Raw genomic sequence first — 16,754 nt, forward strand, 5'->3', positions numbered from 1 at the left:
GCCTAAGCTCATAGAAAGGCCAGATACAGATACCATTGATCAATTATGCACCTTAGCTAGCCAACAGATTGCAATAAGGGAGATGTGTAACAGAGAAGAGTACTTTGATGACGGATTTAACGAAATAACAGAGTCAAATACAGATAAAATGTTAAAAGCAATAACTACTATTTCAAATAATCAGAAAAAACTTGAACAGAAACTTGAACAGAAAGTAGCATCTAAAAATGAGCCACCAGAACAAGGCCCAGTAAACATTTTCACACCACATTACCCTCAACAAGTCTACAGACAAAGTTATAGACAAAATTTCCGCCCCCAATTTCAAAATTATCGACCAAATTACCCTCAATATCAACCTAATTATCGTCCAGTCCAGCAAAACTATCGGCCCCAACAACAGTATGCCCCTCGTACTAATAATTACCGAGAGTTTAGACCAAAATTTAATGTCCCTAGACCATTCTATTATCAACAACCACAAACCCCGAATTACTGGTCCGAACCTTCAGATAGCCCCCCATTTGTTCACCCAGCTTATGTTAATAGACCTGTTTACCGATTTCCAACGAAAAATACCCCTCAAAATCTTCTTAGACAGGGAATAGTTTACGATAGTCCAGCACAAGACCGATATGTTATGCAAAAAGCAAAAGAGTTTAGCCGTACTGGTGCACTTCAAAATAGAAATATGAGAGGTATGAATTTTCCATTTAATCAACAAAAAAACTAATAAAGCCACCCAACTTTAAAAAACAAAATAAAAACTATAAAAACTATAAATGAATAAACATCACATAAACAAGTGCCATATTGAGAAAACTAGAACCAAAAGCCCGAGTACAGCAACTAAATGAACAAATAAACACCGGAAGATCAAATAGAACCAGTTGAAACACTCAGAAGAGCCACATCAGTAGAAGAATGTCCTGAAACATAGTTGTTATTATTGAAAAACAAAAATGTTACTTACAATTGTGCTACATCTCGTACTTTTCGGCCCCACTTTTGAGACTCCGATTAACCCGGAAGCAGCTCTGACTCAAGGAATAATCTTCCATAAGGAAGGGAAGATATTAATCACTGAGAAGTTCATTAACGCGGAATTTTTAGTCCCGTTCCCTCGTTATAATTTCACAATACGACAACAAGTAGAGACTCTACTTAACGAACTCTCAAAGAAATGGATAACACAGTCAGAATTTTGTAACATGACGTACAGTACCACGTATCGGAATCAGACACAGGCCTTCAATGTTGACTGGCTTTACATGAAGATCCTCAATGAAACCATCAAAGCTGAAATTGAAGTCCTCAAACTACGCAACGAGACCGAAAAACTCCTCACCAGAGTCGAAGAGAACTCCTCAAACAGACAGAAACGAGCCGCCCCGCTTGCTATAGCAGCCGCAGTCGCTGGAATTGGACTTTTCGGTCCAGGAATAGCAATGAGCAGCGGAGGATGCGGTGGAATAACAGGAATTTTCTGATCTTGTCAGCGAACGTCTCAAAACGCTGAAAACATCGATCGATTAGCTAACAGTTTCAATAGCCTTAACGACTATGTCATGGAAATCGGCGCACAAACAGATGAGAAATTTTTCCTAGTTGCTGACGAACCTGCAAAGGTTTATAAAGTTCAAAACGAAATGCAAGAAAACCAGAACAGGAACTGAAACTAGTTGAGGAACAATTTGCAATTGTCGAACACAATCTGAACGCAATAGCAACCTGCATGGAAATTCAATTATCACAGCAACAGTTGAACTTTAACTTTGACACAGCAGCCTCATTACTTCTTACTCTTTATACAGATATCAAAAGTTACAGATCAGCCTTATATTCTTTCCGAATTAATGTTATAAATGCAATCCCTACTTGACTTGACAAACGTCTTCCAATCTCTTTAGTACCTCGTAAATCTTTGATAAAGATCCTTGATGCAGTCCATGATAGCCAAAAGAACGCCCCAGATCGTCTACATTTAGCAATACCCATGACTGACATACTTTCGTACTACGATGCAAAATTAGTACAAGAGATTTCGACAGTTGAAGACAGACTTTTACTGACATTAGCCATTCCCCTAGCCTCTAGCCGGACAGTGTTTGAAGTTTATCTTGCAATTGTAATCCCTATGCCCCAGAAGGACTCTGTAGATGCCTTACGATATGTGATAGAGGGAGAATACTTAGCAATCTCCGAAGGACAGATGGAAACTACAATACTGACGAAAGCTCAGTATGACAACTGTCTTGGATCGCCACGATACCGAATCTGTCATGAGACAATGGAAACCCACCTTGGATTCTCCTCAAGTTTCACCACACAATCTCAGCATTGAAAGTATGTGACACAGAGAAGGTTGTGTTACCAAACCCCGAACGAGCACAGAACCTTGGATACGGAATATGGCTACTAACATCAGCCTCAAGTGATTTTACCCTTAGTGAGATTGGTATGGATGAAAATGGCCAACACACCAATATTCCTCATAAAGGTTGTAACATCTGTTTAATCACATTAAAATGTGGACATACAATGTTCAGTGACCACATTAAAATTCGAGCTGATTTACAAAGCTGTCAGTACCTTCGAGCAACGAGAATTAATGTAAATTTACCAGATCCACTTGCACATTTAATTGACTCAGTACCCAATATCAATGATCTTCCGAAATATGATTCCAGCACTGAAGCAAATCTAGATTTATTGAAAAAAATTAAAACAGAATTTATTTACTCGAATCGAAAGTTATCAACAGAATCACTAGATGCTATAGCAAAGCCCATTACCACTGAAATGAAGTCATTTAAACCAGCACTAATTGACAAACTTGAATCTTACGTTCCAATCAAACTTTCTCGCTAACAATCATTGTCTTTATCGGAAATCTAGCCCTACATATTCTCTTCATGTTCTTATACCATAAAGTAGCTTTTGTACGACGAATGGTACCAAATTTCATGAAGCTTAACGGAACAAATGTACCGCTTAAATCAGTAGTTTCCGTACCAAAACATCTGAAAGCAGAAGTAGTCACTACTCTCGCCAAACAACTCAAACAACCGCTAACATTCATCTCCCCAGAAGAACTTGGAACCCTCAAACGACAACGACGAAACTCAATGCCAACAACCTCTACATTGTCCCATACTACACTTGATCGATTCAACACAGATGACGAACTGGACCATCAAGCTCAGCCCCGAGAGGAGAGTATTCTTTAAGTTTTTGATGTCTTATATAAGTTCGACAAGTAAAATTCTTTTAACAGATTAAGTACCCATTCACTCACTAAGTCAAATTAATCAGTGCCTTATTTACTCGAAACAGTCGTTCACTTCCAGAAATTAACCAGTGCTTTAAACCGTTCATTTAACCAGTATCCTTCTCATCCTCCTTCTAAAAGTTTAGAGCCATTATTCAAAGAAATAACCATGATTATTTCCAGTGCTAATTCCCGTTATTCTCTTAACCTTAACTTTAACTTATGTTCCCACTCTTTACTTTGAAATTAGCGCACTTTCACACCTTTAATGTTCTTCCAAAGCTCTTAGTCTTGTCTTAACAATCCTCACTTTCATTTTTATCTCCATTTGTCTTAACTTAAACTTTATTTCTCTTAACTTCTTTAATTGTCTTTAACTTAAATGCTTTCGTTCAAAAATTCTTTTCTAAGAAAACATTAATTGAGTGGCTCCAACAAAAATATGTTTATAATCCTCATACTCGTGCAGATTATATGTTTTATAGAAAAATTGTAAAACCCAGTTCTTTCTCAAAATTTTCATGGAAAATTTTCATAAAGTCCGGTAGTGTCACGCCCCTATTTCGTCCCTCATAGTTACGTGATGATATTCCTTAAAATATCCTTAATTAAGTGCTATATATTAATTAATATTCATTTAGTTTCAAGGCCATATATAGCCAATATTTCCATCTAGGCCTGTAACCCTTAATTTGTTTATGTTTACGAAAAACAACCGCAGAGTGACAGTTTACTAGCAAACATATCAAGTGCCTAAAAGCCTCAATATTTACTTTTTTGAGTTTCTTGAAGTAAAATTCACATAATTAGTAAATAACTTCATGAGAGATTATGTACTTGGTGAAGTAATTATTCTGATAAAATAAGTGCTAATACGGAACTTGTATATGTACTTAACAAACATCAAGAGACGTACAAAAGCCGGAAATTGCCCAACTTGTAGATCAGTAAATATTTACGAAGGACCAATACAACTCAAGGCACAGTTCTGCGGAACTTACGATCAGCAGAACATCGGAGAACCAGCCTGACAATCAGTTGCCTAACATCTTATAAAACTTGATAAAAATTGAGAAACTTCTTGCAAAAGTTATTAAATAATTATTGCTGAAATAATTAAAGATTGAATTTGAAAATCTTTATAAAACTCTAAGTTACAACAGGCTTCTATAGAGCTAAATAACCCTGAGAAAAACTATTAAATACAAGGCAAACTAGTGGACATATCGCGCATCCGAACCGCTCAATAAAAGGCTATTACTAGCTAATTTTATTTCAAAATATATCTGATAAAAATCGCACTGTGAAACACTAAATAAGTCCTTGTAAAATGACAAGTAATCACATTATTTACAGCTAATATTAACCTCAGGAAACACCATGGGGAACACCCTTAAAATCAGTGCGTAACATGTTTATTTGACGACATAAGGTGGATGGTTGTGGCTATAATAACCTGAGGTCTACAGAGCAAATTTTTTAAACCGAGGAGATCAATTATTCAAACGACGGAAAAAACTGCTGTTTGAGACATTTGGATCTTCATTGATTGACACTTCCTCAATTTGATATTTTTTGTGTTACTGGACAAACTAATCTCCGAGCAACTAATACAAATAAGACTTCATCGTGAACTAACTTTGCCAGATTTTGAATGTAACCCCATTTTTTTCCCGGTTACCTGGTAGCATTAGTCGGTTGTTCTAGCCGCAATAGTTTTTCAACTGTCGGAAAATCTACTCAAATCAAGTTACAATTACTGTTATTTTGAGATTATCAGAATAATTTACGATGTTTTCCTTCTTTTGTCACAAATGGTTTCAATTGTACTCCCAGCCCACATTTTATTATGCAACACGCCTTTGACTGATAAGCCTAAAAATGGTAACTTGCCCGCAGGTGCATTATCGGGATCAGACCACTGGACAATGACAGTGCCAGTTGAAGCGTCATTTTGAGCCAGACTAATTGGGGGTTGTGGATGTGTACACATTGACACTGTCTGGCTGGCAGGACTCAGCGCCCCGTTGTTGCCAATTAAGAACCCTAAAAAAATGAGTTTGGAAAATATCTGATGATAACTTCTGCGATAGCTTTCTGAAGCTATTAAATTACAAGCGGTAAGTGTAAAATATGAGCATGGAAGAAAAAAGTTGGAAAAAGGAATTCTATTGCATAAAACGTATTTTTTCTCTCGCTGATCTGAATTTTTCACTATTTATGATCTGAAAATTGCATTAAAGATTTGTTTTTGAATTCAAAAATTAAAAAAAAAATTCATCAGCTTTGATGATAACGTAATCGATAGATACCTGAAGGTTCAACTAAAACTACAGGAAAAAAATTTCTATCGGTTAAAACGATATTTTCATAGAACTGGACTCATCACATTTTATGCATTGCACTACGATTTAAGATTTAATTGCAACCAAATTTAATTGCCCCGGAATGAAAAAACTTTCCGATTACCATATTTTTGCTGCCCTAAATCGAGTCCTGAGCCAGTTACTTTGAATCAAAATCAAGTAATCTCGCACCATGGAATGTGGTAAAATTGTTCAGATTTGAAATAAATACTCTCTATAAATTGATAAAGAGATGGGAGTCAAAAGAGACAACTGAAAGAACAATAACTCAAAAACATTGTAATGGGTCAAAAACAATCCAAAAGTTCCATTCAATATATGATTTTTAACCTATTATTTATATAAATATATATATATATATATATATATATACATATATATAAATATATATATATATATATATATATATATATATATATATATTTATATATATATATATATATATATATATATGTATATATATATATATATATATATATATATATATATATATATATACATGTATATATATATATATATGTATATATATATATATATATATATATATATAAATATATATATATATATATATATATATATATGTATATATATATATATATATATATATATATATATATATAACGAGTGGTTGACCACAAAGGTCATTTTTTGCAGTCTTTCTGTTTCAGGATTATTTAAATTATCTACCAGAAGTTTTCTTGATTGAAAGCTTTTTTTATTAGCGGTAAACACAAAAAATTTTGGCTGAGAATAACATCATCCAATTTTACAGACTGATATTGACAGTGATATCACCTGGAGTGAAAAAAATATAATTGGATTTCAATTTCACGAAGTTCAAGTTTATGAAATTTTCTTTACAAATTGCGCTGATCAAGAATTGACTTGCCAGCAAGGGGCCGTAAGAATGAAAGGGTCTAGTCGATATAAGATTTTGTTGAAAATGTTTCCCAAAACTTTTCCTGGGACTTTCACGTCGACAATAGTATAAAGAAAGTTCTTCGGAAGCTAGCTCAAAATCGACGAGTTTTGCCTGCTCAAACAAAAGTAAATGTTAAGTGTCTTCAGGTTAAAGGTAATGTTCTTTTAGTTGTCTACTATGGACCAAATATTTGATCCCCCAATAAAGTTAGACAACAGCGTGGAGAAAGTTCGAAGAAGATGTGTTAAGTGGATATGTAGAAAAAAAATCTCTTCGATTCAAACTATGTGTTAAATCTGATTAACCGAGGTCTTCGACCTATGGGGTACAAGCTGTTCCTCTCAGATCCTCAGATCTCCTTTTGAACAAAATACTTGTTGGACAACACACTATTCCAAATCCATTTGATTTCTGGACAATCATTACATACGGCTGCAAAACAAGATCCAGTGGTAAAGTTTTGATTTCGTTCCTGTAGCTAAGTATAACAACGCAATTTCATTCTTCTGAAGTCTTTACTTGTATACGCCTCTGACGAGTTCCAGAACATTCCAAAGAAAAATGACAAAATTCTTTGAGGCACAAGCAATGTCTAAATTTAGATACTACTGCTATCCTTCTGGATGAGGTCCATTAAAAAACCTAAATCAAAATTGAACCTGCCCTAAGTGGAGCAAAACCAAGATCGTGGAAACCATGCTTGGTTTGAACTAATTATTATTATTATTATTATTATTATTATTATTGTACATTAAAAGATAACGTTGATTTTAGCGGAGTTAAGAATGAATTTATTTAAACGGTCTTTTCTACAAATATAATTATAAATTGTTGCTAAGTTTGAATTAGTTTTTTTTTACCAAATGCTAGCAATTTTGATAAACATTCAAAACGACTGCTTTTTCACCGGAAGCCATTAAAGAGGCAGCTAGCTAGATAAAATTTAAATTAACGTTTCGAAAAAATTCAGGTACTTTTTAGATATTGTTTAATTCAAGTGACCACTCCAGTGAATTTGGAAAACATTACCGACAAATGTCGGGTGAACTGCTCTAAAAAATGGCAAGCGGTTGTTGTTATCAGTAGTTAGCCACGGTTTTTGGGTGGAAGCGGTGGTGGGGTGGGGGGCACGGGGGATCAAACTCTAAGAACCGCAATTCACATAATAAATTTATGTCTCCAAAAGAGTTTAGGTCATCCACTTACTAAGTGTCCAGTAACCCGAAAGGCGCTACTAGAACTTATTGCACTCCGGGTGTTACCTATTTATTCCGTTTTTGATTGAAGCCAAAGTCAAAAGGGTCAGACGAAAAATCGGTCGATCGAAAATTTGCATAAAAACCACAGGACTAATATAATTAGTACAAATTTGGTTTCGAGGGCAATTTACAACATTTATTAATCACATCATCTTTATGCACTCTTCTTGCTTAAAACGCCAATTAACAAAAAGAGCTTTTTTGAGAGTTGAAAATTACCATTTTCAAATAGCCCGTTTCTCTTTACCTACTTTCAGTTACTGGGGGCGACAAACATCGGACCAAGGAAATAGGCCTGCCCATTCGCAATAATATTGCTAATCAATTTTTGTCAATTGGACCTGTATGTTTAAAAATTATTTATTTTATTGTTTATGTACTTTATTTTGAATTTCATGGCTAATTTTTAATTTAGTTTAATAGATTTTAGGAATAATTCTACTGGCAATTTACTTGACGGGCATCAGTTGCTATCTACAACTAATCTTAAAACACCTCTTAACTAAGCAGATTATCCATTGTCAATAAATCGTTCGAGAGATTTGAAAATGGAATTTCGAATACCAACTTTTTCATAGAGTTTCTCTTTAAAGGACAAAATTGATGTTTCTACAAACAAAAAGCATTTATGAAATTTTTTCTACAGCTCTGTTACACATAACAGTCATTTCATTCCCACAAACTAATTCTCTGGTGCATACTTTTTGCTGTCAATAATACATTTAAATCCCTGATATTTTGGCTAAATCAATGTAAGAGCGACAATGGATTTTGAAGTTGGAAGACTTTACTCTTTGACACCATTTTTCGGATCATAAAACACCAATTGGTTATTACGTCGAGACTACTCACATCAGTGTTCTAGTTGCTTATGGGTTCTCATAAGCCATATCTGAGCCCAAAAGTTGTTTTTAGCTGCTTTATCCCATACATAGCATGATTTGACCGAGACATGGCTACGATCATATAAAACTTGGCATTTAGATTATCGCCTCATATCAACAGAAGAGCACTGCCGAAGCACAGTCAGTTCTCTTACTCTACGTAAAAGTTTAAGTTAAAAAACAATGCACCACCAAAAAATCACTCAATTCCTGGTTTGGCCTGATCAAAACTAACACTCAAATTTGACTTCGAGAACTGTCAAAATGTGTGATCAAATGTTAAAAAATAGTGCTATAGAGAAATCCAAAACCTTCGATTTTAAAAATCCATTCTAAGCTCACGTTCCGCAGCTATGGCACGTCAATATATAATACCACATAACAATCATACAGAAAGTGTTGTTGGGCAAGCCAAGTAATAAAGAGTAGTTAGTCATATCGAATACCTAAAATGAACCCATACAATTCAGCTCAAATTTCCCTCAGCGCACGTTTTTATGTCAAACGCCCCGAAATAACGCCCCTCCCCCTCCCTCCTCAACGCAGCATCAAAAAATGCTTGAGCGTTTATTGGAAAGTTCCAGAAATCCGTCATATCCGATTTCAATTTTTTGCATCATTTAGTTTGACAAGGGCAAGGGTATACGTCATAAATACACAACTCAATTTCTCGAGATATTGAGTTTTGCAGCTGCCTTTCCTACGTAGAGAAAAACAGTTTGTTTAAATGTTACACGGTAACGTTCAGGGATGTGAGATTCTCAAATGAGTAAAAAGTTGCTTCACGCTGTTTGTTTTTTATTGTTCGTAATGTTATTACACAACGTATACATTTTCTTGAGTTTTTTTTAAAAAAAATAAACGTGATCTTTGTCTCACGCCCCCTTATGCGATGTAAACGTCCTGCTTAGGTTCTAGTCATAATTTCCAGGAGTGTATGAATTCCCGCTTTCCCCGCTAACTTTATGTTCTGTCCCATTATAGACCCCAGCCATATAACGTACCCCCTTTCTGGGATACATGCCAGTGAGAACTCATTTTTTGAGATGCATGATAGAATATTCTGCTTTCTCATAGAAGATACCTCTGTAGTTATAAGCGGTAGCCGGAGTCAAGCCAGTGTCCAGGTACGGATTAGTAATGACGCCACTGATATCACTCCCATCTCGCTCCAGACTCTTCTGGTACTCGTTTGCCAAGTCAGGCAGGTAGAACTCAACCGATATTTTGTCTGGATTCTCTGGACTTGTAGCTAGAAGAACAACTGGCCTTTCTGCGCTGGTGTAGTCTATTGTCGATACTTCTGTTGACTCGACCAATTGATCGGTGGTCGACACAGTGCAGTTTAATACGTTTCTAAAAAATATTTTGATCTTCACCATTAAAATAACCGATCATTGACGTTATTTATCATCAGTTCAGTTCGAATCAGTTGGAACCAGCCGCGCTACCGTCTTGGAAAAATATTTTTCGTCTTGGAGTTATTTCAAAACTCATTAGTGTTGATTGTCCCCGCTCATTAGGTGAAATATTTTTCATCTCGCCCAATTAGACTCCCCTCTAATTGGGCGAGATGAGGATTCAAAGGTTTGCATATCATAGGCTTGACATTTAAAATTATGCGATTGTATTTAATCAGCGAACTGAAATATTTATTCGGTACTTTCCTATTATCATATCCAGACAAAATAGTCCGTACAAAACAGCCCCAAAATTTTCACGATGAAAACAGATGATGATAACCTTTCAAAACTGACAAAACTTTCCTACATTTTGTCAATTGTTTCCACTAATTGTCAGCAATCACTTCATATCAAAAAACTGAAACTTCAGAACTGAGTGACTTTGACACCGCAAAAAAATCACAGGAAATTGCTGACAGATATATCAAACTTGTAACAGACATGTCAAGTGATATGGCGTTAAAGTGCAAGGGGTTATCTTTACAGACCAATCGGGTCTTTCCCATTATAGCCTCCCTACCTCCCCCTCACGAAATTATAGCCCCCTTTATGGCATAATTACCATGATTGGGGGAGGGGCTATAGCTGGGGGCTATAATGTGAAAGATTCGATCAATCGAGGCATTTAACATTTAGCTTTCACAGTATTTTAAGTACACGTTACGTGACTTTGATGAAGTCTTTAAGAAAATCTGGCACTACCCGAGAACCGAGAACATTACATTGAGAACTTCGCGCTTTTATCGGCACCAGCATAGCGGTTAGAGATTTTAAGCCAGAAAATTCGGAGTAAATTTTGCAGTCACGTAACATTCCTTACAAATTGCAACTTGCAACTTTGAAAATGCCGAAAAAGCGTGGATGCCAAGTTCTCGCTGATTTTGTTCAAATTTGAATCTTTGTTTGAACTTGATATTCATTACCAATTACAGTTAAAAAAACGGACGTGCAAGTTTTAAAATGCTGAAAGTCAGCAGTGTCAGAAGTTAAAATACCAGAAATTACTATATATACTAAATGAAAAAGTGCTTAAAAGCCATGGAATTCAACTCTGGATATAAACATATATAAGTTCTATAGCCAGAGTTGAATTCCATAAACTTTAAGCACCTTTTCAGAATCAGTAAAAATATCAAATTCAAACTGAGATAGAGCGTTGTACTGACCTGACTTTGATAGTATAGGGAGAGTTGGGCTGTAGAGTGATTCCACTAGCTGCATCCCCCAATGTCACTTCGTTCCCTCCACCAGTCACTGTCAACTGAACATCATTCACTGTAACCTGCAAACAAATTTCATCACACCGGCTACAATTTACCTTATTGAAAATAATTTAACCCGTTCTAAAAAATATTAACAATAAACACAAGGAGGCTCGCTAATGTGCAATGGGACATAACGTTCCGACCTTGCTCATCCACATTCTGGGCTTAACTGTCTGCAAATTGAAAAAAAATAGACTACCTTCAAAATAAAGAATTAGTTAAAAAATTTTATCTAAGTTTGATAAATTCTTGAAAAAGGACAGACGTTTGAACAAAAGAAGGAGTTAATATCAGTTGGATCAAATTTCTTTATTTAAATATCGAGAACACCAGAACAAATGAAACGTCCAAAAGAAAGCCAATTCGGCAGCAAATTGGTCAAGCAAAAAAAGACATTAAGAAAACGCCTAATTTTATCAGACAATAAAAATTGAGATCCAAAAATCAATCTAAATGCCGTTTTCAAACTAAATCGCAAAAATTATTGACTTTGTGACAAAATGATTATCATCAAGCTTCCATAGCTTCTATTTAATCTCGATCAGAGAAAAGTTCTCAATTTAGATTCCTAAGGGTTTGTAGAATCTGCACTCACTTATAAATAAAAATTGAGAAAGCAAAAGTAGATCAAATTAACTCGAATTTTTTCGAACTAGAACATCGAGGTAAATCGTGAGTGAAACAAGTCATGTTTTTAAGGAACTTATCAAACGGTTGATCTAACAAATTCCTTATCAAATCATCTAAACCATATCTGCAAAAACAGAATACATCCTGAAAAAGGAGAACTACACTACAAAATTCTGCTAAAATTTTGGATGCCACCATATGTCAGAAAAATAAATCTTAGAAGATTTCAAAATATGCGTTATTGGAACATGAAACAAAAGTACCATGAAGGACGGTCTGACCAAAATAAAAAACTTATTTGCGTCAATTTTTTATTAAAAAAAAACAGAAAACGATGTGCTGAGGGCTTAAGCCACTGCCGAAGTCATCCTGAAGTACGCTGAAGTCAAACCGTCATTATAGTGTTCTTGTGTTCGAAAAACCAAAAAAAAAATAATTCATCACTGAGCGATAAAGAGACAACACTTACAACAATGCAAATGAAAAACAGCAAAATTAAGTCTTGATTAAAAAAAACTGTTCTGTAACAAATGGGCTCTAGGTCAGTAAAAACATTACCAAAATTCAAATCAGCGCAAAATTTGCATAATGCTTTATTAGAATCACCAAATTTTTCTAATGAAAACAAGTAGTGTCAAAATAATCAAAACCATAACTTATTCACCGAAAACATTGAATATGTTCAATTGGACTTCGTTGGACCGCTTCATTGGGTCCCTCTCAATATCATGAATCAATAGAAAAACAAAAAGAACAAACGAACCGCCAAAGTTCACAAAAATATAAAGTTTTATTGAAAACATAGTGTCGAAGTCAAAAACCATTAGTTGCCCACACATTAATTAAGGCAAAAAATCTATGCATCAATGAAATGCATATATTATTTTCAGTAAAAACTGCAGAGGAGCCACTAAAGAGAAGGGAACAACACCAGTGTGAACAGTGAAAAGTTAGCAAATACTTTTCACTTGAAACCCACTCAAAAATTACAAATTAAAAAACGTTTTAATTTTATACCCTACGCATGACGTGCTTTTTGGTGACACCACTTACAACTTTCTACGATAAGTATATCGATCGGCCGAAATTGACTGAAAAAAAAGTTGGGTATATAGTTCATCTCCCACTACAGTAGGTCGGTCGGACAATACATCTACTTAGGTTGGAAGAACTACTCTCGAATGACTGGTGACCAGGCAAACTGTTGGGGGTAGTAGACATTGACATCTTCAGTACACCCGCGATGTACGTTCAACGCTCACAATTGGTTCTTATTTTTGCCAGACTTAACTTGTGAATTAGTGCAATTCCAATCGCTGGAAAAAATTTAAAGTTAAACGAGAAAACCGCACTCAAGAAGTGCGTTCGAAAGAATCTTCTAAAAGAAAAAGGCCAAAAAATGTGCATTAAAAGACACACGTTTAGAATAATTGCTTCAAACTTCGTTCGAGAGCAATTAATATTAAATTGCGCGTATACAATAGAAATAAAGCTATTCAGAAAAATAGAAAGTACAGAGAAATCAGACGAAATCGACGCCACCAGTACACTGTTGATCCCATCTGTTTCGATTCTAAGCGCCTATTGGAATAGTTGTGCAATTTTCAAAGATTTTAAACTTTTTATTCTGTAAGTACAGAAGAGGAATATATTTTTGCGCAAGAATGGGTATAGAGTTTCTCTAGCTTAAAGGTTCTTAATTTTTTGGTAGGTTCCTTCCAAAGTGCGAGTTCATCTGTAACAGCCCTACCCCATTATTATTCCTTAGGCAGTATAATGTTCCAGCTATTAATCTATTAATCTTATAGCGCCTTTCCGCTCAAGCTTTGTTTTACTTTCGTGCCACTGGACCATAGTGTATTTATTATTGATAACACAATTTGGCACGCAATTTATTTAGCTTTTGCGTGTTTCAAGAGCTAATTGAGAATTTGTTCCGTTGGCCATGTTCCTTCGCCCAAACGACACTTGATACTTTTCTGCTTACAATTCAGTTAGTTGAGCTTTTTCTCAACAAGCTTTTATAAATAACCTATTCAGTTTAATTCAATATTCTGAAAACTTACTTTGTCGATTTTCCAAAGAAAAAGATAGAGCACAGAAAACAAGGTAAGATCAATTAAATTGAAGTTGTTAATTTCAACAAAAAAAAAACTAAAACAACCCAATCTCGAATCCCGCATTCGCAATTCAAACGTTCGTTTTTTTTTATACCTACCGGGTTGTTATATTGGTGACAGGAGTGGGATTTTTTTTCCAAAATAAGCTATCCTGCAATTTTCAGGAACATCTGCTTTTTCTTTACCTTCTTTTCAAAAAAAAAAGAGAAAAATAACTCAAATATTCGGTCGTTTTTGTGATCTGCTTGACAGATAACGGTTGTTCTTTTTCTTAGATGAGCAATAATTGCCTTTAACTTTAGAACGCTTTGACAAATAGGTACTGATTTCAGAGGCTTCTCAAGCGTTATCCGATTTATCGGAAAATAGACGCTCCTTGCTTCCGCAGCTTCTACATTCCCAGTGTTTGTAGGTCCCACGTAGTAAGACTAAGGGGCTTAGCAAGGGAGGTTTCGGCGGCTGCTACGGCAACCTCAACGATACATAACTTAAGACGAGAGACCTGAAATCCTAAGTTAAAAAAAAAAAAAAGTCTCTGCGTTCTTTTCTGTTATCTCTTAGAGGCCAGCTTTTTCTGGTCCCCACAATTTTGAACAACCGATATCTGACTTGCCGGTCCAATCGCAAGGTTGGAACTTTGTGCAGCATTTTTTATTTCCATGTAATTAATAACAAATGGCTGACGCAGCTCTGGAAGCTAAACTTCTTCTACCGGAGCCTTTTAACGGAACAAGTGATATTCAGGCCTATATAACACAATTCGAACTCTTGAGTTCGTTACAAAATTGGCTAAAAAAAGCATTCAATAGTGATGGAACTCCGCAACACGACAGCGCTGGTCAACAGGTTTACATTGATAAGCGTCATACTATTTTTCCCTTGCGCTTACGAGGCAGTGCTATCGAATTTTATCAGTCATTAGATGACGCAACAAAAAATGATTATTCAGAGCTTAAAAAGCAATTTTTGCGCCAATATCAGGAACCTCCTGAATTTTTTCGGTCATCCCTTGCAAAACGTATTCAAGGCGAGTCCGAAAAAGTAAGTGAATTTTTAGCTGAGCTCAAACTTCTAGCTAATAAGGCTTATCCCCAAGACACGCAGGCAATCAGAGACCATATTGTGCTTCAATCTTTCATTGATGGCCTTCACAATATTCATGTAAGGGTAGAGTTAAGAAAGAACAAGCCGGCTGACATTAACGCGGCCTTAGAATCAGCACTCCACTTCGACGCAATTTACCGTCTTGAAGCAAATGCAAATGAGACTGCGCCTTCATCTACTTCTGTGAGTTACATTGAAGCACTTTCGCGTAAAGTTGATAAACTCATGGCCGGACAAGTTAGTTACCAACCACGTTCTCGTCCGATGAACAAAAAATCGGGTCGCAGGAGCAACTCTCCTTACAGATTGTCTCCGTTTAACAAACGCAAGTCACCTACTTTCTCTCGTAGCCCATCGCAACACGGAGAACGTCGTCAATCTTCCTCTCCGCGAAAAACGTTTCTTGACAATTCACACAGTCGTTCAATCAGTAATGAAAGAAAAGTCAGGTTCACCGGACCAACTATTTGTTATGGTTGTAATCGTAAAGGTCATACTAAAAATAATTGCAAAAATTGTTGGAACTGTGGTTCTTCTCAACATCAGCGACGTAATTGCCCAGAGTCAAAACCATACTCTAACCGATAGCTTCTTCTATCGCCATAGTCCACCTTGAAAGAGTTTGTTCTCCATTTTTAATAACCCATGGCACAAAACAAGCGTATTTTTGGCATACAGTCGCTTCTTTCCAAAATAATAATCGCCGATAATATACTGCCTGCCCTGATTGATTCAGGTGCTTCAATTAGTGTAATTCGTGCCGATGTTTTTGGCAAGTTCAGCAACTTTAGCCCTTCGCTTACAATGGAAGCATCTGATATCCAAGCATCCGCCATAAATGGCTCTATGCTTCAATTTAAGGGTATGTGCTTGCTTCCATGTCGTTGGTTTAAAAATGGTCCCATGTTTTCTTTCAAATTTTACATTTGTGTCCACCTCAGTGTTCCTTGTGTGGTCGGTTTTGATCTCCTACACAAACAAAAATGTGCAGTAGACTTCTCTCGGGGTTTATTAGATGTAGGTGACGCAGTACTGGAATGTATCAGTCCGTTGTCTCAGTGGTTTGAGGATAATTCTCCGACAACTGAGACTTCGCTTTGTTCTGTAACTTCGCGTTTCCTTATTCCACCTCGAAGTGAAGCACTCGTAAAATGTAATCTAAAGTCACATCATGCGCATAAGTTTTCTTCAAGCAGTTCGCGTACTTCGTCTGACGCGACTGTGGGTTTGGTTGAGCCCCACGTAGGTTTCACCAGTTTAAACTCCCTTTTAGTGGCCTCGTCTCTTGTAACAGTTTCTCAAAATGAATTTTGGCTAAGAGTACTTAACCCTACTTGTAATTCCGTAACTTTATATCCTTCGCAAACTATTGCGCAAATCTTACCCTACAACGAGACTGTCCTTCAAACTGTTGGTTTCAATGCTGTTGACATCAATTCAGCTGAAACTTTGATGCAGTTGTTTAAATCA

The 16,754-nt window shown here is 35.9% G+C and overlaps 1 protein-coding gene across 1 annotated transcript in view; it reads right to left on the minus strand.

The window, feature by feature from the left end:
* LOC142341310 (uncharacterized) overlaps positions 1–16,754 on the minus strand; it is a 216,660-nt gene that overhangs the window by 130,658 nt on the left and 69,248 nt on the right. Inside the window, exons 18-20 of the mRNA XM_075392234.1 lie at positions 11,332–11,447; positions 9,787–10,058; positions 5,165–5,317 (exon numbers count right to left, since the gene is read on the minus strand). Of these exons, the coding sequence (XP_075248349.1) occupies positions 5,165–5,317; positions 9,787–10,058; positions 11,332–11,447 (541 nt within the window). The remainder of the gene's footprint in view (positions 1–5,164; positions 5,318–9,786; positions 10,059–11,331; positions 11,448–16,754) is intronic.

Source organism: Convolutriloba macropyga, chromosome 6, assembly GCF_964194025.1.
Source record: "Convolutriloba macropyga chromosome 6, txConMacr16.3, whole genome shotgun sequence".
Lineage (NCBI taxonomy): Eukaryota > Metazoa > Xenacoelomorpha > Acoela > Convolutidae > Convolutriloba > Convolutriloba macropyga.